The sequence below is a fragment of the Ipomoea nil genome, unplaced genomic scaffold (assembly GCF_001879475.1).
Source record: "Ipomoea nil cultivar Tokyo-kokei standard unplaced genomic scaffold, Asagao_1.1 scaffold2779, whole genome shotgun sequence".
In the NCBI taxonomy this organism is placed as follows: Eukaryota; Viridiplantae; Streptophyta; class Magnoliopsida; order Solanales; family Convolvulaceae; genus Ipomoea; species Ipomoea nil.
Window position 1 is genome coordinate 3,032,538 of NW_017619207.1, and position 19,779 is coordinate 3,052,316.

The following is a 19,779-nucleotide window of genomic DNA, read 5'->3' on the forward strand; positions in this document are numbered from 1 at the left end:
GTAACAAATTCAACAGAGTAGGACTATTATGTCGGCATGTGTTGTCCGTGTTCAAGAACGAAGGCGTGGAAGAAATACCAGGATGCTATATTGTTCCCCGATGGACTAAAAGTGCGTGTGCGCAGCCAATGTATAATGTTGTGTGGAAAGCATGCAGTAATACACAGGGTGGGAATGAATTACGAACAATTGCCAACCAACTTTGGAATGAGTTCTACAACTGCATGGGATTGGCTAATGGATGCCCAACCGAAATGGATATAATGTTATCAACAATGCAAGAACTTAAAGGGAGGTTACAAAGCGCCAGACAACAAACCAGAGAAAGCACCACCCCACAATCAGTGATCGAATCAATACTAAGCGCCACTGCACCTGCCGAGATCCAAATCAAACCACCAAGCGTTGCAAAAAACAAAGGTAGTGGGAAAAGATTAAAAAGCAACAAAGAGAAAGCAACTGAAAAAGGGAAGAAAAAGGTGAGGACATGCGCTACCTGTGACCGGCCGGGGCACGACAGCAGGAACTGTCCAGAAAGAAAAGCCCTACCAGACGAGTAGCCCGTTTGTATTTTACATCACTATGAATACTAGCTCATTTGGAATTTCAATTAAATACTTGTCAAAGTTTAGATTTACACCCATTATTTGTAATTAGTTTTTTCACCTACGCACATTATCTACCACCCATTGGATACATATTTTATTAATAACCATGTATGGCAATAGACAACTACTTTATTTGTTTTACTAACGCACACCATCTAATAACAATGTGCACACCCAGTTTAGTCAAGTAGGCAAGACTCGCAGCTATGCACACCGTCTACCACCATTGCACACACACCCAGTTTAGTCAAAATAACTAAGACTCGCAGCTACGCACACCGTATACCATCGTTGTGCACACAGAGTTTTCCAATAAATTGGCCTTAAACGCAACCCGCCAACTAGTATGCCGATCCTGTGCAAACGCAACCCGTCACTGTGCACCCCCCCCCCCCCCCCCCCCCGATGTTAATATTCCGATCAAGCTATGCACACTACCTACCGTCACCGTGCACACCCCGATGTCAGTAGTTGTCATACACGCTAATAACGAACTAAATCTACCATTAAAAATAATCATAATAATAATATCCATGAGCACAATGCATGTACCAGTACAGGCATATACAAACCATAATTAAGATTCGCAAATAAGATCACCATCGAAAATAATAACACCACTAGGCCTAAAAACTGCAACAAGGAGGCCAAAATCCAAAACCAAAAAAACTACGAACTAAAACTCCACTATAGAGCCCCTGATACAGACTTCACGGAATGATACGCCCTGGAGATATTTCGACACTTATGTAAATTGAATTCGGAGGTAGTAAGTTCCTTCATGTATCGCAACCTCAGCTTCTTGAGCTGGGCAGTGTTACCTTTGGTAAGCCCGCATTTCCATCTGGTAACTCCCTGACCTAAATAACTCTCCATATGACGCATAACATACACGCCACAGTCAATCTTGTTCTTGCCATCCCGCCAGCTCATCTGCATACGCTTCGCATCCAAAAGCTCACACATCGTAGACCTTGTCGGGTCGATGGATTTAAAGAACTCCATAAGCATGTGCAACTACAGCAAAATTCCAAGTGTCGAATGAATACCAAACAAAAAGACACATAACAAAAAGTTAAGCAAGTAAAAGCCTGGTCACACAATCAGACGAGTACAAAAAGTTTGACAAAAACCCTACCAAGTCATCCGGACAATCACCATACTTCAACTGCTTGTTGGACTGAAGCGTCGAATTGTCAATAATCTCAAAGCGGATATTACGGAAATCGACGCAAAGAAGAAAGTAGTGTCCCTGGCGCAGGATGGGAAACATAAACTGCAACCAACAACCATGAATGGGTGAAGACATACAATGACTACAAGCAAAGCATCCCACACCAAAAAGTAAAACCAAACCTGGGCTGAGTGCACAGAAGGCAGCCACCGGGTGCACAACAGAACTAACAATAGAGGCAAGGAACAGTACACTGAAAAAAGCAGAAAGCCAAACATACCATGTCAACTTCATTAATATGCTGGTAAGGCGTCATCTCAAACTCCCCGTAGAGACTCTCCTTAAACATAGCAATCCGCTTATCCAGATCAAGAGAGGTATCCACAACCGTACGAAGCTTCAAGAACAATAAAATATGCAAAATCAAAACACATAACCACACAAAAAAAACACCTTACCATAAGGGTACGGACTAGAAACAAACCGTAGAAAGAGTGGATGCAAAAAAACGGGAAGGGGCAGAAGGGGCCCTATACCGCTCTCGACAATTCAAAAGACATGCCCACGCATCTACCACGGCAACCTCAACCAACGACCCGGGTGCAAGTGACAACAAATCCCCCCATCGAGCAGCCCTACCACTAACATCGAACAATATATCATCCCTACAACACACAAAGATAAACAAAAAACACATGAACTAACCATACGAAACAGAATCTGCATAGCAAAAAATAGATTCAGAAACTAACATGTTCGCATCTGCAGCACACAACAACCAATTGCAAATCACTCCCTCATCCGGTTTGTCCAAGTCGGGCAAAGCCATAGAACTCGTGGAACCGGATGAGCGTGACGCGTTATCCGATGATATGTCGTCCTTCAGTCTGGGTATTACGCAGGATATAGCGGATTGTGGTTGGGGTGATATTGAGGCTATGTTGCGGGACTTGGTCCCGTCAAATATTGGCATTCTTGATTCTGATGTGGTGGGTATTATGCCAATTTTGATTTTATTAGTTTTATAAGGTTGTTTGGCCAGTTTCTTGTGTGCATTCCGCTTAGTGGTTACATTATGTGGGTTTTGAACTGTTTTTTTGCTTTTGTTTTGACTTTTTAAGCTCATTGTTGTCTTGTTATTATTATTTTTTGTTTTTGCCGAATAGGGTGGTTCAAATGGTGGTAAGCATGGGGCTGGTTCTGAGGGTGCTCGGCCGGCGGTGACTGGTGAACCTGCATCAACACAATACCACACACAACCCCTCAATTACTACATTTAATAGCACTGTAATACGAGTTCACAATATAAAAATTCTACAAACACAAGGATAAGGTAACATGGTTCCTTCCACAAATCAGTACATGCCATAACAGACTAAGAAAGAAACCCATACTTCATTACTGTCCGATTACCGCCCAACTAACACCCCCCCTGCGCCAATCACCACACTCGGGAAAACAGGGGAACCGAAATTAGGGCCTAATTTCCGCTCAGATTAAGCCCCAACCCATTAAAAGTTTATAAAAATAAAAAAAAAATAAAAAAAAAAACAAAGAAACCCTACCAGTGCCGGCGCTGCCAACATCCCCACCCCGCCGTGCACCACCCAAACCAGCACCCCAGCAACCACACACCCCCCAAACTCGTCTGGAACCCCACATGCAAAACACCCCAACCCCGACGTTGCGAGCAAAAAAAAAAAAGCAAACGGAAAGGTGGGATCAGTGTTACCTCGACGTACGCCATCAGACGGTGTTCCCCGGCGCTTGGCACCACTGCGAACCCTCCCGGCGACCATCTCCGGCTGCTGATGACGACGGCGTGGTTGGACGGCGTGGAAGAGAGCTCGGGACTACACTGAAACGCGAGAGTGAACGAGGGAGAGAGAGCGCCCGAAAAGCTCGTTGGCTAATAAAATTCTAATACAACCGAACCGCCCACCCAAACACAAAATTGCAAAAATACCCCCCTTAAAATATGTCACGCGGCAATTGAAATAACAGATACCATAATTAATCAAAAACAAATCCTGTACATCCAATATCAAAAACCAACGACCCAGATGAATCCGCGCTGTTTTTATTTTAAGCACTGTTTGTATTTGAATATATTCCTATATATATATATATATATATATATATATATATATATATATATATATATATATATATATATATATATATACACGTTCCTAAAGTATGTAGTAATCCCAATTATATTTGTATACTACACTTACACGCACATGCGGGTAGCGGGTAGGTGGCGTGCACCCATCCCCCACCTACCCCCACTGATACACAGGCAACTTTTCGTTCTCGGGGTCGCTCGTGGAACCCGAAACCACGTCCAGACACATTCAAACACATAACAACAACACCATGGATTCAATTAACGGAATTAAACCAAGAATCATACCAAATACGTTCTAACACGATTCATAAACATGCCAAGACTCAACATAAAACATATAATGGTTCAAGAGCATCCGAAACCACAGGAACATCAAAAAATCTATATGCAAAGTCCTAAACACAAGTCCTAGGCTAGACTCAACACCCGATCATGCATAAACCCACGCAAATATACCAAGAACATCATAATACGGAATTCACGATATATACCCTAGGGCTCTAGGCATAATTAAGGTTCTTATTTAAGATTTCCCTCTGATTGATTTCCCTAGGCTTGGTGGTGGAGAATCTCTTGGGGATATTTTCGTGTGATATAACTATGGGTGGTAAGGATTCTAATTGCTTTCTAATCTCCTATTTATAGAATCAGGAATCGTAATCAGAATCTGAATAGTAAAGACCTACTTTCTTTATTCCTAACAGATATATAGGTCTAGGATTCGTAATTAGAATCTGACTAGTAAAATGTCTACTCTCTTTATTAATAGGCTTAAGACTCTAGTTTAGGCAAGGGTATGGTGGACCACATTAATTAATTAAAGAGAGTCCTAACAAAATTAAATTATTTTTAATTATTATTAACAGAATTAATTAAATAATTAATCCGGGATTAAAGTCCGTAACACGGGGTGTTACACCCTCCCCCCTCACAAGAAGCTTCGTTCCCGAAGCTTAGAGATCATTTTGGGGATAAAGAGTCAGAATTAGTATAGTAGTACATAAGGAAATATTATATGGGAAATATATACATATACACATATAAATATATTGGGTTTAAGCCTAACTATTGTGCTAGCAAAATGCACCAAATAATAAGGTTATGAATATGCAACTCACATTATGTTAATTTTATGAATGAATAATAACATAACATAGGAGTCTTACCCACGGGATGTTCATTGTTTAAATAATTTATAATGATTTTAACATATAGGATCACAAGTTGCACCGAACATGCAAATATAATTATTTATGTACCTAAATAAGAGGCTAATATCATGTGGGTGCAGATTCGAATAGCCACATAGTCATTATAAAGCACATATGCACATATATCAACACAGGCGAACCACAGGCGAACCACATTTACGAATGGATGCAAGCATTTTATATGTAGTGTAGCATGTCGTGAGCCAAATGCCATATATACATGATTTATACCTAATCATTTTACTAAACAGACTATACCAAATACTCATAATTACAAAATAACAAGCCTAACACGCATGATAATTAACCATTATATTATATGCGGGACCTGCAAGTTGGCGTGCCTATATGTATACGGTCATAATTATGCTAAATATGCAATTTCTTAAGTCTATAGGCATAGAGTATGAATGCATGTGAACATATTTCAAATCTTAAATAATAACTAGTCCTATGGAATCACACAACACATATACGTATTATTCAACATGTTAAAATAGTGCATAATTAACAAATAAATTCACGTACTCAACACCGTGGCATAACCAAACAATTGTCATATAAATTCAAGAAGGTCATAAGTCATGTAACAATTACCCAAACTAATAAAACATCGATTTTCGATGAAAAGATCTTCATGTAAGCAATTAGAGAAAGGTTCTTGTTTCTTATGGGGTAAATAAACTTTGGGGAGACAATAGAATTAGGACCTTTATTTTGCACATCATGAATAATGATGGATAATCACATAACAAGTATTTACATAAATACTAACGTTTAGCACATACGGAATATTTCACCGGATTTCATAGACGAATACTTTATGTCTAATTCGTACGCCATGAATACACGAGATGTTATACGGGATTGTTCATAACATACTAAGTGTACAAGTGTTGGCGTGTATATGCAGATTGCTTGCAATTAATAATATTGTATATATGCATAGTGGGATGCCTATAACATACAGTTTTGTCTAACATGCTTTATATATACATGAATGTGTGTAAGTATGTATTTCAACACAAACATGCGAGCTATCTGATTTGACACACAATACATACACCATGAAAATATAAATCTCCACCTACAATTTGAACATGCAATTCGCATACAGATATTCTTTAATAGTTACGAGTAAAATAACCTAGGTTCATAAATACTAAAAGATTTATCTTTAGGAAATCTTGAGAAATCTTGACAGAATTTGATCACACAAGCACTTAGGAAAATTAGTTTTATCTCGGGGTAAGTAAATTTTAGGTAGGCATAAATCTTACCTCTAGAAGCCCAGAATACCTAAACAACTTAGAATTGAAGACCCTTGATTGCTAATTCCTGAATTAATTAATGACTTGATGATGAGGCTAAAGTTTTTAATTATGTAGGGAAGATAGGAGTGGGAACAGAGAGATTATGCGAGGAGGAAATATGAATTAGGGTTGTCTCAGGATATGTGTATATATATCAGGGCCGTTCCAATAAAAATTGGGGCGTGTGCAATATCTTAATTTGTGACCATTTTTTCAAGTAATTTTTATATATAAATAATAGTTGTTCAAAAAGTTCTATCAAAATATAAATATTGTATAAAAATACATCTAAACTTTCATTTAAAAAGTGACATGCGACGTGCACATTTAGACGCAAAATTATCTACAAAACTTTTGATATCAACTTCTTCCAAAAGCTCATTTTCAATGAAAATTAAAGATATTACATTGAGTCTTTCTTGCCTCATATTTGATTGTAAGTAATATTTCAACAATTTCAACTTTGAAAAACCCTTTTCTGCAGAGGCAACAGTAATTGGGATAGTCAACAATATTAGATATGCAATAGTAGCATTTGGAAAACAACCCATATGTTTCAATGAATTCAATATACTCACTGCTCCTATCTTTTTCTTTCGATAAAATCTCTCTAAGCAATTTTAGCTCAATACACAATTCATTTCCATCAATATCACCACACTTTACATTGAGATTTGGAAATTGAATTAAAAATAAAAATAATGGTAATTGCTAATTAGTAGAAGGTCCCGGTTGAAGATGCATGCTAATTGTTATTTGAAATTTTGAATTGGGAATTTCCGTTCTTAATAAACAGTGGTACTTGTCAATTGAAAATTAAGAATTGGGAACCGTCAAAAGTAGAGAACGGAATCAATGGATTAGAATATATATACTTATTAAAAAAAAGTAATTGCCAATTGGACTCAATTTCACTCTATCACAAATTGACCCAATCTCCCTGCACTTAGCCTGAAATCATGTATACTATGTATATATATATATAATTATTTTTTTTTAAATATGTGGCCCCCAATTTGAGGTCGCACATGTTAGACATGCTCAGAACCGGCCCTGATATATATATATATATATATATATATATATATATATATATATATATATATATATATATATATATATATATATATATATATATAAAAGAAGAGTAATGTAATTTGTACGAAATAATATTTCGGGGTTAGGATACGCTAAGTGTAAACTTGTAGATACATATAGGATTAACATAGCTAGGGTACATATGTATTATTTAGGATTAGGCAAAGTGATTAGGGTTAGGATATAATAATAATATAATATGCGTGTAAGTGTACCATACGAATATAATTGGGATTACTACATACTTTGGGAACATATACATATATATAATAGAAGCTCAGGGGAGTATGTTTAGAATAGTAGGGATATACCTATTTATGTATAAATGTTTGTTCAGGGGTTCTTATTTTAATGATCGAGAGTATCAGACAAGTCATTGGAAGCTTGTGGTCCACCATGCAACATGGACTAAAGTCTAGAAGGATAGTTTTAAAATAATTTGGGGGGTCAAGATTGATTTATTCCAAAATTAGTTTTGAAGTGACCACTTGGTTTAGGTTTCCCAGATTTCTCTCGGTTTCTCTCAGATTGTTTTCTGGGTCAAAACTTGGTACATATATGTATAACTACGTACACGTATTTTAGAACTACGAGTATAGTATTGGGCCCAACATGTAATATGGTTTATGACAATGTTAGGTAATTGAGTTAGGAAATAAGGATTGCTACGTACCGTACATGTATATGCTTCATGTTCAAGTATAGATTGTTATTCACATATTAAACACATAAGGAATCATCAAGGAAGACATACAAGCGCACAATGGATCAATAAAATGAGAAGTCAAGAAATCAACATACCGTACCAGTGGGCACGAGGTGGGCGGTCGACCGCCTGCCAAGGTCCCACTGGAACGTGGCAGTGGGCACGTGGTGGGAGGTCAACCTCCTGCCAGGGTCCCACTGAAACGTGACTATGAAGAAGGAATCACTTCGGGAAAAGTCCCAAGAATGCACAAATTCAAGTCCGAACAATTCCACACTCATATGAACAACAAAAGGGACTTGAATACATGGTAAACATCAAGGAATAACATTATTATGATATCAACAATGAACACGGAATTCTTAAACGGAAGTTCAAGACATCATAAGGATCACACATCACATTCCTCCCCTCCTAAAGAATAAAGCTACGTTCCCACAACTTTCAGGCAAACTCATGCAAGTACTTATCAAGCTATAAGTAAGTTAACTATCAAAATAATTGAACTCACAATTAAGAAAAGTGAGCAATTATCGGTCAAATAAAGTCACCAATTGCTAGTTCCAAAATATTCCATCAGATAACAAATATCCAATTAATGCATATTGACCAAATAATTAAGCAATAATATGCAAGTCCTTAGCCGATATATGAATGAATTAATTAGGAAAATAACCCAACGTTTCATGCTTAAGCAAATAACCAAGTTCATCATTTATTAAGAAACAAAATCAATAGTGTGTCAAGGTAAATCATTAATAATCAAAGAATGATATGTAAAAGTATGTAAGGATATCACAACTTTGGAGCAAGCATAGGAGACAAGGAACAAGTATAGGGAACTTAACAGAAAGCGATAAATAAACTCACAGTCTCACCGTGTGTCCTAAGATTCTTATATCCTATGAACTTAAACACCTAGAGTTCAAGCTTAATGTCCTAAAGTTTTGTCTTAAGAGCCTTATCCTAGGGTCGAACTTAGGCTCTGATACCAACTGTAACACCCCCAAATTTCTAAAACATTTAAAGCTTATGAAATCAAGGTAAATCTATTATTAATCATCCAAACAGAGCATAAACTATTCATAAGAGTCGGGGTGCTATGCCACACCTAGGTTTGAGAACCTAGATGCACAGGCTACAACTAACTAATCCAAGCATAATCCACCATTAATATTCAAATACAATTCCAGGCACACAGGCCATAGCAACTATGACTAGAACTAACTAATGCTAAATCTGCGGGTCCGTCTAGCGCACTCTGAAGCTACTGGTCAGTGCTTGAAAAACATGCGGTGTAACAACCGTCAACGAATAATGCTGGTAACCCACTCCAACGCGTTAAGTACAATATATGTAGATATAAGAAAATAATTTTGAAATTAGAATACATATATAACCTACGCGATCACAATTAGGTCCGATGCGGGAGCTCCGAGATCGTGCGCAGCTTTTGCGTTGACATGGCTACGTACTGTCGAAGGAGGCGATCAAGGCCATCAACAATGGCGATCCTCTCCCTAATCCCTCCAAAGCCTTCGTCAAACCAAGGGCGGTTGATCGCCATCACAATCGCGAAGATCGGAGGTTGGCGGAGAAGTCCGATCGCGAGGCTAGGGTTTCGGCCAATCCCTCGTCTCCGGCGAACCAGGGCTCTGGTGGCCCTTCTGTTAGGGTCGGAGACATCCAGAGGTCTCATGGGTCCGATCGCGATGCTCAGAGTGACGATCGAAGGCCGGTGGCTTTGCCGGCGATTTTTGGTCCCTCGACTTCTGCTATGGCGGCTCCGGCGGCTTCTCCGGTGTTCAATGGCCATGCTGGTCACCTCGGAGACATCCAGGGACACCAGGGGGTCGATCGCGATGCTCAGGTTGAAGATCGGAGGCCGGAAAAAATTCCGGCGACATTTGGTCCCTCGACTACTGTCGTGTCGTCTCCGGCGGTTCTGGCCATCCATGGCTCTGAAGGGCCGTCTCCACGGTGCGGAGAGGTCCAAGGACCTTTGGGGACTGATCAGAATGCTCAGATTGGCGATTGGAGGTTGGCGGAGAAGTCCGACTGCGAAGCTAGGGTTCCGGCCATCTCGCGTCCACCGGCGATTCAGGGCTCCGATGGCCTTTCTGTCCAGCCGGCTCCGGCGGCTTTTCCGATCTCTGTTAGTGACCATGAGCAGCTACGAGACATAGGGGGGGTCGTCTGGAATTGATCGCCACCTCCACACGGCAGATGGGCAGTTTGGAGCGTCGCCGGCAAGCCTTGGTCCTCCGACTATTTGCGCGCCGTCTCCGGCCACTTTGCCGGTCTCTAGGGGTTGTCTCAGCCCCTTAGATATGAGAGAAGATGGGTTGGGGCTGAGCCGTCGTGCGCAGACATGCCAATTGAAGGAGGATCGGACTGAGTTTTGTGGTGGCGTTCGCGACAAGACGCGCGATTGCGCGAATTTGGCTAAGGCTGCAGACCTTCGCTCCGATGAGGTTGTGATCTCAGAAGGGGGGAGGGGGAAGCAGTGTGAAGGCCGGATGTCAGAGGTCAGCGCATTTGCCCGTGCTCTCGCACCAGCCGCTAAGGCCGTAGCTAGGCTGCCGCCGGAGAACTTTGGTCTCCGCAAGGCAGAGATGGGTCAGGCATCAATGGTGGCTGCCTCATGTGCTGAGACTGTGATGGAGAAAGGTGATTGGAGGCAGGCGGCCTTGGCTTTGGCCTCGGTCCATGGCGATTGGGAGAAGGCGAAGAAGATGGTGATGTTCGAAGATCTTTGGGAGCTTCTTCGCGCAGGCATGGACTTGGAGGAGGAGGGTCGGTGGCCAGTTGGTTTGCCCCTCCAGCCAAAGTCCAAGGCCATCCGTGTCAAGAAGGCCACGAAGCAACGCCGGGAAGCCTTGGTTGCGCCGGTGGTCTCTCGGCCGTTGGCCTTGCCGTCCAAGGGTGCCAAGAAGATGATGGGGCTCACGAAGCTTGATGGACCCATGGTGACCAAGTCCATCAACCAAGGTGGCCCTTCAGCTACGGGAAACCAACGAGGTGGGCAAGAATACTTGCACAATCCTCGTGCGCGTCGAAGTAGAAAGAAGAGGACTCGGGTGAGGCCATATGAAGCTGCTCATGTTCGGGAGGCTGGCTTGGCAAGGCAGCAACAGCCATCAGGTAAGTCTTCGGCTTCTCTTCCTTGTTCAAAAGGTGGGAATGAGCATGCATCAATTAGGTGTTCTAATTGGCAAACTCGAATTGAGCAAGCTGGTCATAGAACACTTGGTGCTGCGCCTAATCGGCTAAGTCAATTTGATAAGGCTGGTCATAGGCTGACAAGTACCCAAGCACATGCACCACTCCTTGTCGCTAAACTGCCGGGCTTGACTGGTAATGAGAATAGCAGCTTGATGCTGCACTCAGTGCCTATTAAGTCTAAAGGGCCTAATTCATATGGGCAAGGCAGTTTGGGTGGTGAGGAGGCTGTTGAGTGCAAGGAATCTTCTGCTATGAAGGGTGGTGTAGTCATGGCAGCCTCATGTGGTTTTGGTACTAGTCTCGGCTCAATAAGCCAACCTCATGGTGTTGGCAGTAATATATGTGGTCTTTGCGTTGCTAGTTCGAGGCCTGACAAGCCGAATGGAGAGAGGACACAAAATGTGGAATCTTTTGGCATGCAATCTATAACACATGCTGACGGATTGCATGCTTTGAGTCCGGTTTCTTTTGGTCGTTATGGAGGGGGAAGCAAGGCTTCGGTGGGTTGTACCGAGACCTTGCCCAATCCCAATTGTCTATCACATAATCTTTGTTTGATTTTTGGGTGGAAATGCCCCTTTTTGATAGACAGTAAGCTGGGTTTGGTGCCTAATGTTGGCATGGTCCATGGACGACAATTGAGCTCAACATTCGACCACATGCCAACATTAGACCCCATGACACTTCTTAACAGCTTGGCTCTTGATCAAGCTACGGAACCTTGTGCAAATGAGGCCATTAAACAGGTTGGTCAGGACACACCCACATTGGCCTATAGCACAATTGTGCACTCTGAGCCATTGGGCAAGGAGGGCCGAAACAGTGTTACGGAAAATGGTGGGGCTGGCCGAGAGACTCAAGAAGATGGAGCATTACTTACCGGTTCTACAAAGGCCTCTTTGCCGGAGGTTAACCATACGGCAACAGGTAATGTTTGTGCTCCCCTTTCTTTTGGTTTCAATCTAAGTGTGGGGAATGTACAAGAGGCATCAGTTATGCACCCTAATCGGCAAGCCCAAGTCGGGCAAGCTGGTCATAGGGCTCATGGGGGTGATCCTAATCGGCTAGTCACTTTAGACAATGCTGGTCATAGGTCCCATGAAGATGTTAATTCGAGTACATCAACCACACTTAGAGTTTTGTCCATGCCTTTGAATGTTCCACAAGGGGATGCTATTGGGGGCAAGCAAAACACAATGCCAACCCCCAATAACATCTCTAACCTGAGACATGACACCACTATAGGTGGTTTGCATGTCTCGGGTTCTACCGTGTCCAATGCTTGGACACGGCTCGCTGCTATTCACGCTAAGAATGCCACCCCAATGGGGGTATCATGCTTGGAAACTACGGCCCAGGTAGATAGCTCTGCATTGGCCGTGAGCTCATGTACGCTTCCTTCCTTTGCTAGTTTTTTGCTTCTACGGGTCTGCCAGCTCAAGTTGTTAATGCGGGCCATGCCCCGGGACTTTTTATCCCGGATAAAATGGTTGAATCTTATGAAGGGGAGGCCTGCATCACCTTTGAGGATACGGAGGTGCAACAGATGAATAAAATAGGGGAAACCCTACTTATTGGAAAATTTTCGTATGGCAGGCCCGTACTTTCCGTTATAAGAGAACACTTTGCCAAACATTTGAAGTTGAAAGGAACGGTGAGTGTTGGCTTAGTGGACCCACGATACGTGTCTCTCGCATTTTCTAACCCGGAAGATTGCATTAACACGCTAGTCAAGGGTCAAATTCTCTTTAACGGGAAGTGCCCGATGAGGCTCTTTAGGTGGACAATGGACTTTGACACGAGGTTTGAGACGTCCTTGGCCCCGGTGTGGGTGCTACTGCCTAATCTTAAGGCCAATTGCTTCTCAGAACCTTGTCTTAAACAAATTGTCAAACCTATTGGCAAGTTTTTACAGGTGGACATGCCTACGGCTAAGTTCACCCGGCCTATTGTGGCTAGGGTGAAAGTTGAGATTGATTTGTTGAAACCCCTATGCCGCAAGATGTTTATCCGATTAGGGACTGCGCGCCCGGATCAGGAGGCCGTGGGGTTTTGGCAAATGATTGAGTATGAGCGTGTCCCCCCGTACTGTTTAAATTGCAGAAAGCAAGGTCATGTGGCTAGCAGTTGTCGAGTCTTTGGTGGTGGGGCACGTTCTCCACGCACTATGGCATCACAAATGCCAGCGTCAATGGCTGATGCTGGCCCACCCCTTAAGGGGGGCGGCCAGGACCGGGGATCAGCTACTGTGTTGGACCAGCGGGACATGACTGCTACTCAGAGAAAAAAGCAAAGTAATAAAGAAAAACAGTTAAAAGGTAAGGCCCCGATGGTTGACATTAGTCAGGGGCCAAATGCTGGTACAGGTAATAAAGTATGACGGGCCCTACCACCTAGCCGGGCTACCCCGGTACCGGTTAGTAATGGGTTTGCTGTGCTCCAGGATGAGAGTTTAGCCTTTGAGGAGGCTGTTGTGGAGTCATCGGGTGGTGGTGATTCGCCAACTACCCCGATTGCATCACCCGGGATAGGGAATGGCCAGTCTCCTGGTTACTTGTCCACTATCCCGGAGGTTACTGAGGATGTTAGCTCTTCAGGAATGCGGGCGGATCTGCAAAGCCCGCACCAGGTATCTTTCTCCTTTACTCCTACTTCGCATCCTGGTTTCTATGGTCCCCTTGAGTTGGGGACACCGCCCTGTGCCCTCCCGAGTGATACTCTCTGGCTGTCCCAGACACCAGACTCTTCTCCTAAGGCTCCCTGGGGGCCGAGAAGGGAGAGGGACAGGGCGTGGTCAGATTCAGACGTACCGGTGTCGGGTCACGAGCCTGAGGAGTGGGCCCCGGAGTCGGGGTCAGATTCTGACGGCCGGATAGAAGGCGTTGGCCCGGCAAGACGTCGGCTAAGTCACACCAGAAAAGGGGGGGACCCTTCTCGTCCGGATCCAGTTGTTTTATCCATATGAAACTACTCGTCTGGAATGTGAGGGGGGTTTCCTCCCAGGGGTCTGCGCGCAGGATCCGTGTATTGCTGAGAATGCATTCACCTTTTGTATTATGTCTGCTCGAGCCTTTCAGCTCGTCTGATTGGCTTGAGTTTTTCAGAATTCGCTTTAATTTTGATAATGTATTTGCTTCTGATAATAATAAAATTTGGATTTTTTGGAATAATGATTTGGCAGTAACATTCGAGAGTCAGACTGAGCAGTGCGTCACGATTTCTTGTGTACATTCTACGGTTCTCACGCCTTTCTGGCTCTCATTTGTTTATGCCAAAACCAAGGAACGTCTTCGGGACCCGTTGTGGGCTGAGCTGAAAGCTATATTTTCTATGATTCCCGGGGGAGTTCCTTGGTCGGTGGCGGGTGATTTTAATTGCTTGCTAAGTGTGGACGAGAAAAAAGGTGGGCTTCCGTACTCACATCGGAAGACTATTGATTTTCAGGAGTGTGTCAGTGCGTGTGACTTGATTGATGCGGCTTATTACGGTTCCCGTTTCACCTGGTGGAATGGGCGGCGTAAGGACGCGGCTATATGGATGTGTTTGGACCGGTTCCTTTACACCTCGGTGTGGGAATCGGTTTTCATGACATCCGTACGGCATTTATCAAAGTCCACGTCTGACCACACTCCTCTTTTAATGTCTTGTGATTTACTGAGTATGCAGGTGGTACCGAAGCATTTTGTTTTCCTGAACGTGTGGATTAAGCACGAAGATTTTCTAAGGGTGGTGCGTGATAGCTGGCGGGTTCCTGTTGAGGGGGCCCCTATGTTTGTAATCGCCACCAAGTTGAATAGATTGGGTAAGGTTCTGAGCAGGTGGAGCAAGACTGTGTTTGGGGATATCTTTGTGAAGCTCCGTGAATATGAGGATAGTGTTCAGACCCTTGAAGCTGCCTTACAGCAACACCCGGATGATGAAATTGCGTTGGTTGAATATAAAAAGGGTGTTGGTTTGTTACAAAAACAGATTGCAATTGAAGAAGAATTTTGGCAGCAGAAGGCGCGTATCACCGAGGTTTAGGATGGGGATAGAAACTCCCGGTTCTTTCACTCTGTTGTTAAGGCACGCAGGCGTAAGCTATATATACACAGGGTTAAGGATGGTGACGGCGTGTGGTTGGAAGATAGGCAAGGGATTGCTAATCAGGCAGTCTCTTTCTTTGAGCATATGTTCACCGCAGAGATTGGGGGTTTTGATCTGGCTAGGTTGGATTGTGTCCCACGCTTGGTTACTGAAGAGGATAATGAGCTTTTAACGGCCGTGCCTGAGGTGGAGGAGGTGAAAGCGGTGGTAATGCAAATGAACTCTACAAGTGCAGCAGGGCCGGATGGTTTCTCGGGGGCTTTTTATAAGGCCTGTTGGGATATTATTCAGGATGATGTTGTCAGTATGGTTCGGAGTTACTTTGCGGGACGGGAATTCACCAGGGCTATCACGCACACATCCATCGTCCTTTTGCCGAAGAAGCCGAGTCCAGAAACGTTCGCAGATTACAGGCCTATCAGTTTGTGCAACTTCAGTAGTAAGCTTATCACGAAGCTCATGGTAGTTCGGATGGCTACAGTCCTGCCCCGGGTATTGTCGCCGCAGCAGAGTGGGTTTGTAGCTGGTCGGTCTATTACTGATAATGTGCTTTTGGCGGCCGAGATGTGCCATGGGTTGAGCTTACAGAACCGGGACATAGTGCTTAAGTTAGACATGGCTAAGGCATATGACCGGGTATCGTGGTTTTTCCTGACTTCGGTGATGCGCCGTTTGGGTTTCAGCGAGGTCTGGATAGATATGGTGCTTCGGGCTGTGTCTAACGTGTGGTGTTCAGTGATTGTAAACGGAGTCAAAGAAGGCTTCTTTACATCTACACGAGGGCTCAGGCAGGGGGATCCATTGTCCCCAACTTTGTTTGTGATTGCAGCTGAAGTCCTGTCAGCTTACCTTGCGCGGGTTTATGATGGCACTGCGGTGCCCCGGTTTACACAGCCGCCAGGGACACCACATATTCACCACCTGGCCTATGCGGATGATGTGATTATTTTTAGTACGGCCAGGTTGGGAGCTATTCAGGAGGTAATTGGTGCGTTAAAGGAGTACGAGGAGATTTCGGGACAGTTGGTGAGGTTTCAGAAGAGTGCTTTTTACATGCACCCTCGTACTCCGGCCTATGAGATTGAACAGATTCGCAGGGCAACAGGTTGTGTGCATAATCAGTTCCCATTTACTTATTTGGGTTGCCCAGTGTATATTGGCCGTAAGAAATGTATTTACTTTGCCTCGGTGGTGGATAAAGTGAAGGCCAGATGTTTGAGTTGGCAGCGCCGACTGCTCTCAAAGGGCGGGAAGGCAATTTTGATATCTTCAGTCTTGCAGGCCATGCCGTTGCACCTATTCTCGGCCTGTGCACCGCCTAAGCAAGTCATACGGGACTTGGAGAGATGCTATGCTAGTTTCTTCTGGAAACAGTCAGGGGGCGCCCGGTATCGTTTGAGTTCTTGGAAAACTCTCTCTCGTCCTAAAAAGGAGGGGGGGTGGGGTTCTTGGACTTGGATTTGATGGTGAGGGCGGCCAGTGCTAAATTATGGTGGAATTTCCGGACAGAACACACGCTTTGGCCGGATTTTATGAGGGCTAAATACTGCAGTCGGGTTCACCCGGTTGCTAAGTTAGTCCGGAGTACTGATTCGCACACCTGGAGGCGGATGTTGGCAGTACGTGATGAGGTTGAGAGGGTTCTGACTTGGAGGTTGTTCCAAGGCCGGGTAAATTTCTGGTGGGACAACTGGTCAGGTCTGGGCCAGCTCGACAGACTTTATCCACACCGGGGGGTTTCTTACTCCCCGGAGTTGCTCCTAGATTATGTGCGGGATGGTGACCTTGATCTGGCTGACCACGATGACTTGGCGTATGCAGGGATTACTGCGGATTTGTCCCGAATAGGGCAGGGCCCGCGTAATATCCCACTCTGGACCGTGGCGTCCGACGATATGTTTTCTTATTCCTCTGCCAAGGCCTTTCTTAGGCCTGCACTGCCCACTGCACCAGACCCTCTTTTAGCTAAGTGTTGGCGCAAGCACCTTCCTTTTAAGGTGTCCTTCCTGGCTTGGAGAGTGTTCCGAGGGCGGCTTCCCACGGATGACATCCTCGCTCGTTTCGGTCATGTGATCGTCTCGAGATGTCGGTGTTGTCCGGCCCCGGCCCCTGAGTCTATTGATCATATTTTTTATTCTGGGGAAACAGCAAAAGCTGTCTAGAGATATGTTTTGGCGTCCCTCGGCCTCTATTCGCGACATCGGAGTCTTAGGACTTTGATTGTGGGATGGGGTCGGCGGGGGGGCGCGTAACCCTCTTTTGTCTTTTGTTGTTTGTAGGTTGCCGTATCTAGTATTGTGGGAGCTATGGAAGCACCGTAATGGGTGTATGTATGGCCGAGACACGCCCAGTGTTGCACGAGTGATGCGTGGGGTGGCAAAGGGGGTGGCGGAATGTCTGTTTAGGGCGGTGGCCCACGCAGCATATCCTGCCCTCTAATTGGAGGACTATTGTGGCATACTTGGAGGCACATGTGCCGAGCCGTGTTGTTAGGACGGTCAGGTGGTCTCCTCCTGCTGCCGGTGCGTTAAAGATTAATCTATCTCTGTCTTCGGCAGTGGGGGGGGGGGGGGGGGGGCTGCAGCCGTGGTGCGCAACCAGGAGGGTGGTTTTTGCTATGGGGTTGCGTGGTCTGGGCAGGGGGAGCACGCCCGGGGCATGTTCCGGGTCCTTTTCTCCTGCTTGGAATGGTGCCTGGCCGGGGGAAATACAGTGATTGATATAGAGTCCACCTGGGCGGAGCTAGCTAGCTATGTTGATATCTCTGTTCGTCCACCGTGGATTCTAGATAGTGTGATGTCCAGGCTTCGATTCCTGTGTTTCTGCGGGGTAGTTACTGCTGTTGTGTGCCCATCTAGGGCCAATCTGCCTGCGCAGGCACTAGCTGATTGGGTGGTTGATAAGCCAGGCGAGGCCGTCTTTCGGAACCTCAATGATCTGCCGCCTAGGGTCCCGCGCGTTACTGATACATGATGATGTGCCTTATGTGTTTTTTGAGATTGATGACCCCCCGTGATTGTGCTATTACTCCTGCTGTAAGCTGTTGTTTGTAAAGAAAAAGAAATAAAATAGAAAAGAAAAGAAAAGAAAAGAAAAGAAAGGAAAGAAAGATAAAGAAAAAGGAAAAGAAAAAAGAATAAGGGAAAGAAAGGAGAATGAAAAGAAAGGAGTGAAAAGGAATGGAGTGAGTTAGAGGAAAATGAGAGTTGGAGAGGTAAAAGAAAGAGTGGATGTGAGCTAAAAAGCAGAGAGTGTGTGAGGTTTTTTGGAGGCCATGAGGCCCTGCCTGCAGGACTGAGTCTCAACGTAAGGTGTTGGCGGTACAACATGGCACCCTGACTAGTCAAATCCGTTGACCTGGTCAGGCTTGCTGCTGGCCAATAGTAGCTGCGTTCCTTCTGGACTCCGGGGGGATGGGCTATTATTTGGGGGGTTGCTTTTTGTTCGCGTCAGCCTGTTATAACCTTAAACACTCACCGAGGTAGAAATTATAGTGGGTCAGGGGAACAGGATGCTTGGTTGTTCTATCTTGTTTCTATTTTTTTGCAGGTGCTGTTTCTTTGGCCTCGGAGGCATGAACTGGTCTTGGGCTGTTTTGGTTTCGCCTTTGCAGGCATTTTTTGGGACAGACCAGGTCTCAACGCCGATGCAAGCGGTAAAAAATTGCATCCTAGCCCGGGCTGAACGGTGGCCGGGTAGGTGTTTTTCAAATCCTTGGCGGTAGTCCAGGCTTGCTGCTGGCCCATAGTAGCTAATCCCGTTAGGGTTGGTTCTGGTTCGTACTGGTGCTGATCGGGAGTTCTGCTATTGGCTGCCTTGTGCTATGTTGATTGATTTTATGGCCTGTGATTTACCTTGTACTTTTTTTCTTAGGCCTGCGTGCCATCTTTAGCTATGTATCTCGACTTAGGCCTGCGTGCCATTGCTAGCTATGTATCTATCTTGTTGTATGGCATGTCTTGTTTTACGGGCCAGCCAATAGCGCTACGGGAGGTGTTACAGTCGTGGTGCAGCCCGGTTAGGCTGCATTATGGTGTGTAGTCGCTATAGTGCAACTGGCAGGGAGGTACTATGATGGTGACACGCGAGGTGTCTATTCCTTGCTTTTGAGCTTCGGACTATATGGTGGGCTGTGAAGCAGTTGGGCTGCGCGTGCACTTTTTCGGAGCAGCTTCACAGGCTACTTATTTCACATCTTGATGTTTATACTCTTGTCTGCGTTCTGGT

At 44.6% G+C, this 19,779-nt stretch overlaps 1 protein-coding gene across 1 annotated transcript; it reads left to right on the forward strand.

The window, feature by feature from the left end:
* The first annotated feature begins 128 nt into the window (after nucleotides 1–128).
* LOC109157318 lies at nucleotides 129–560 on the forward strand. The gene has a single exon (XM_019305218.1). It carries the CDS (start codon nucleotides 129–131, stop codon nucleotides 558–560), a length of 432 nt encoding a protein of 143 aa, XP_019160763.1.
* The last annotated feature ends 19,219 nt before the right edge of the window (nucleotides 561–19,779 follow it).

Excerpts from the sequence above, each read along its gene's own strand:
- LOC109157318 (XM_019305218.1), top strand. The coding sequence starts at position 129 with ATGTATAATGTTGTGTGGAAAGCATGCAGTAATACACAGGGTGGGAAT.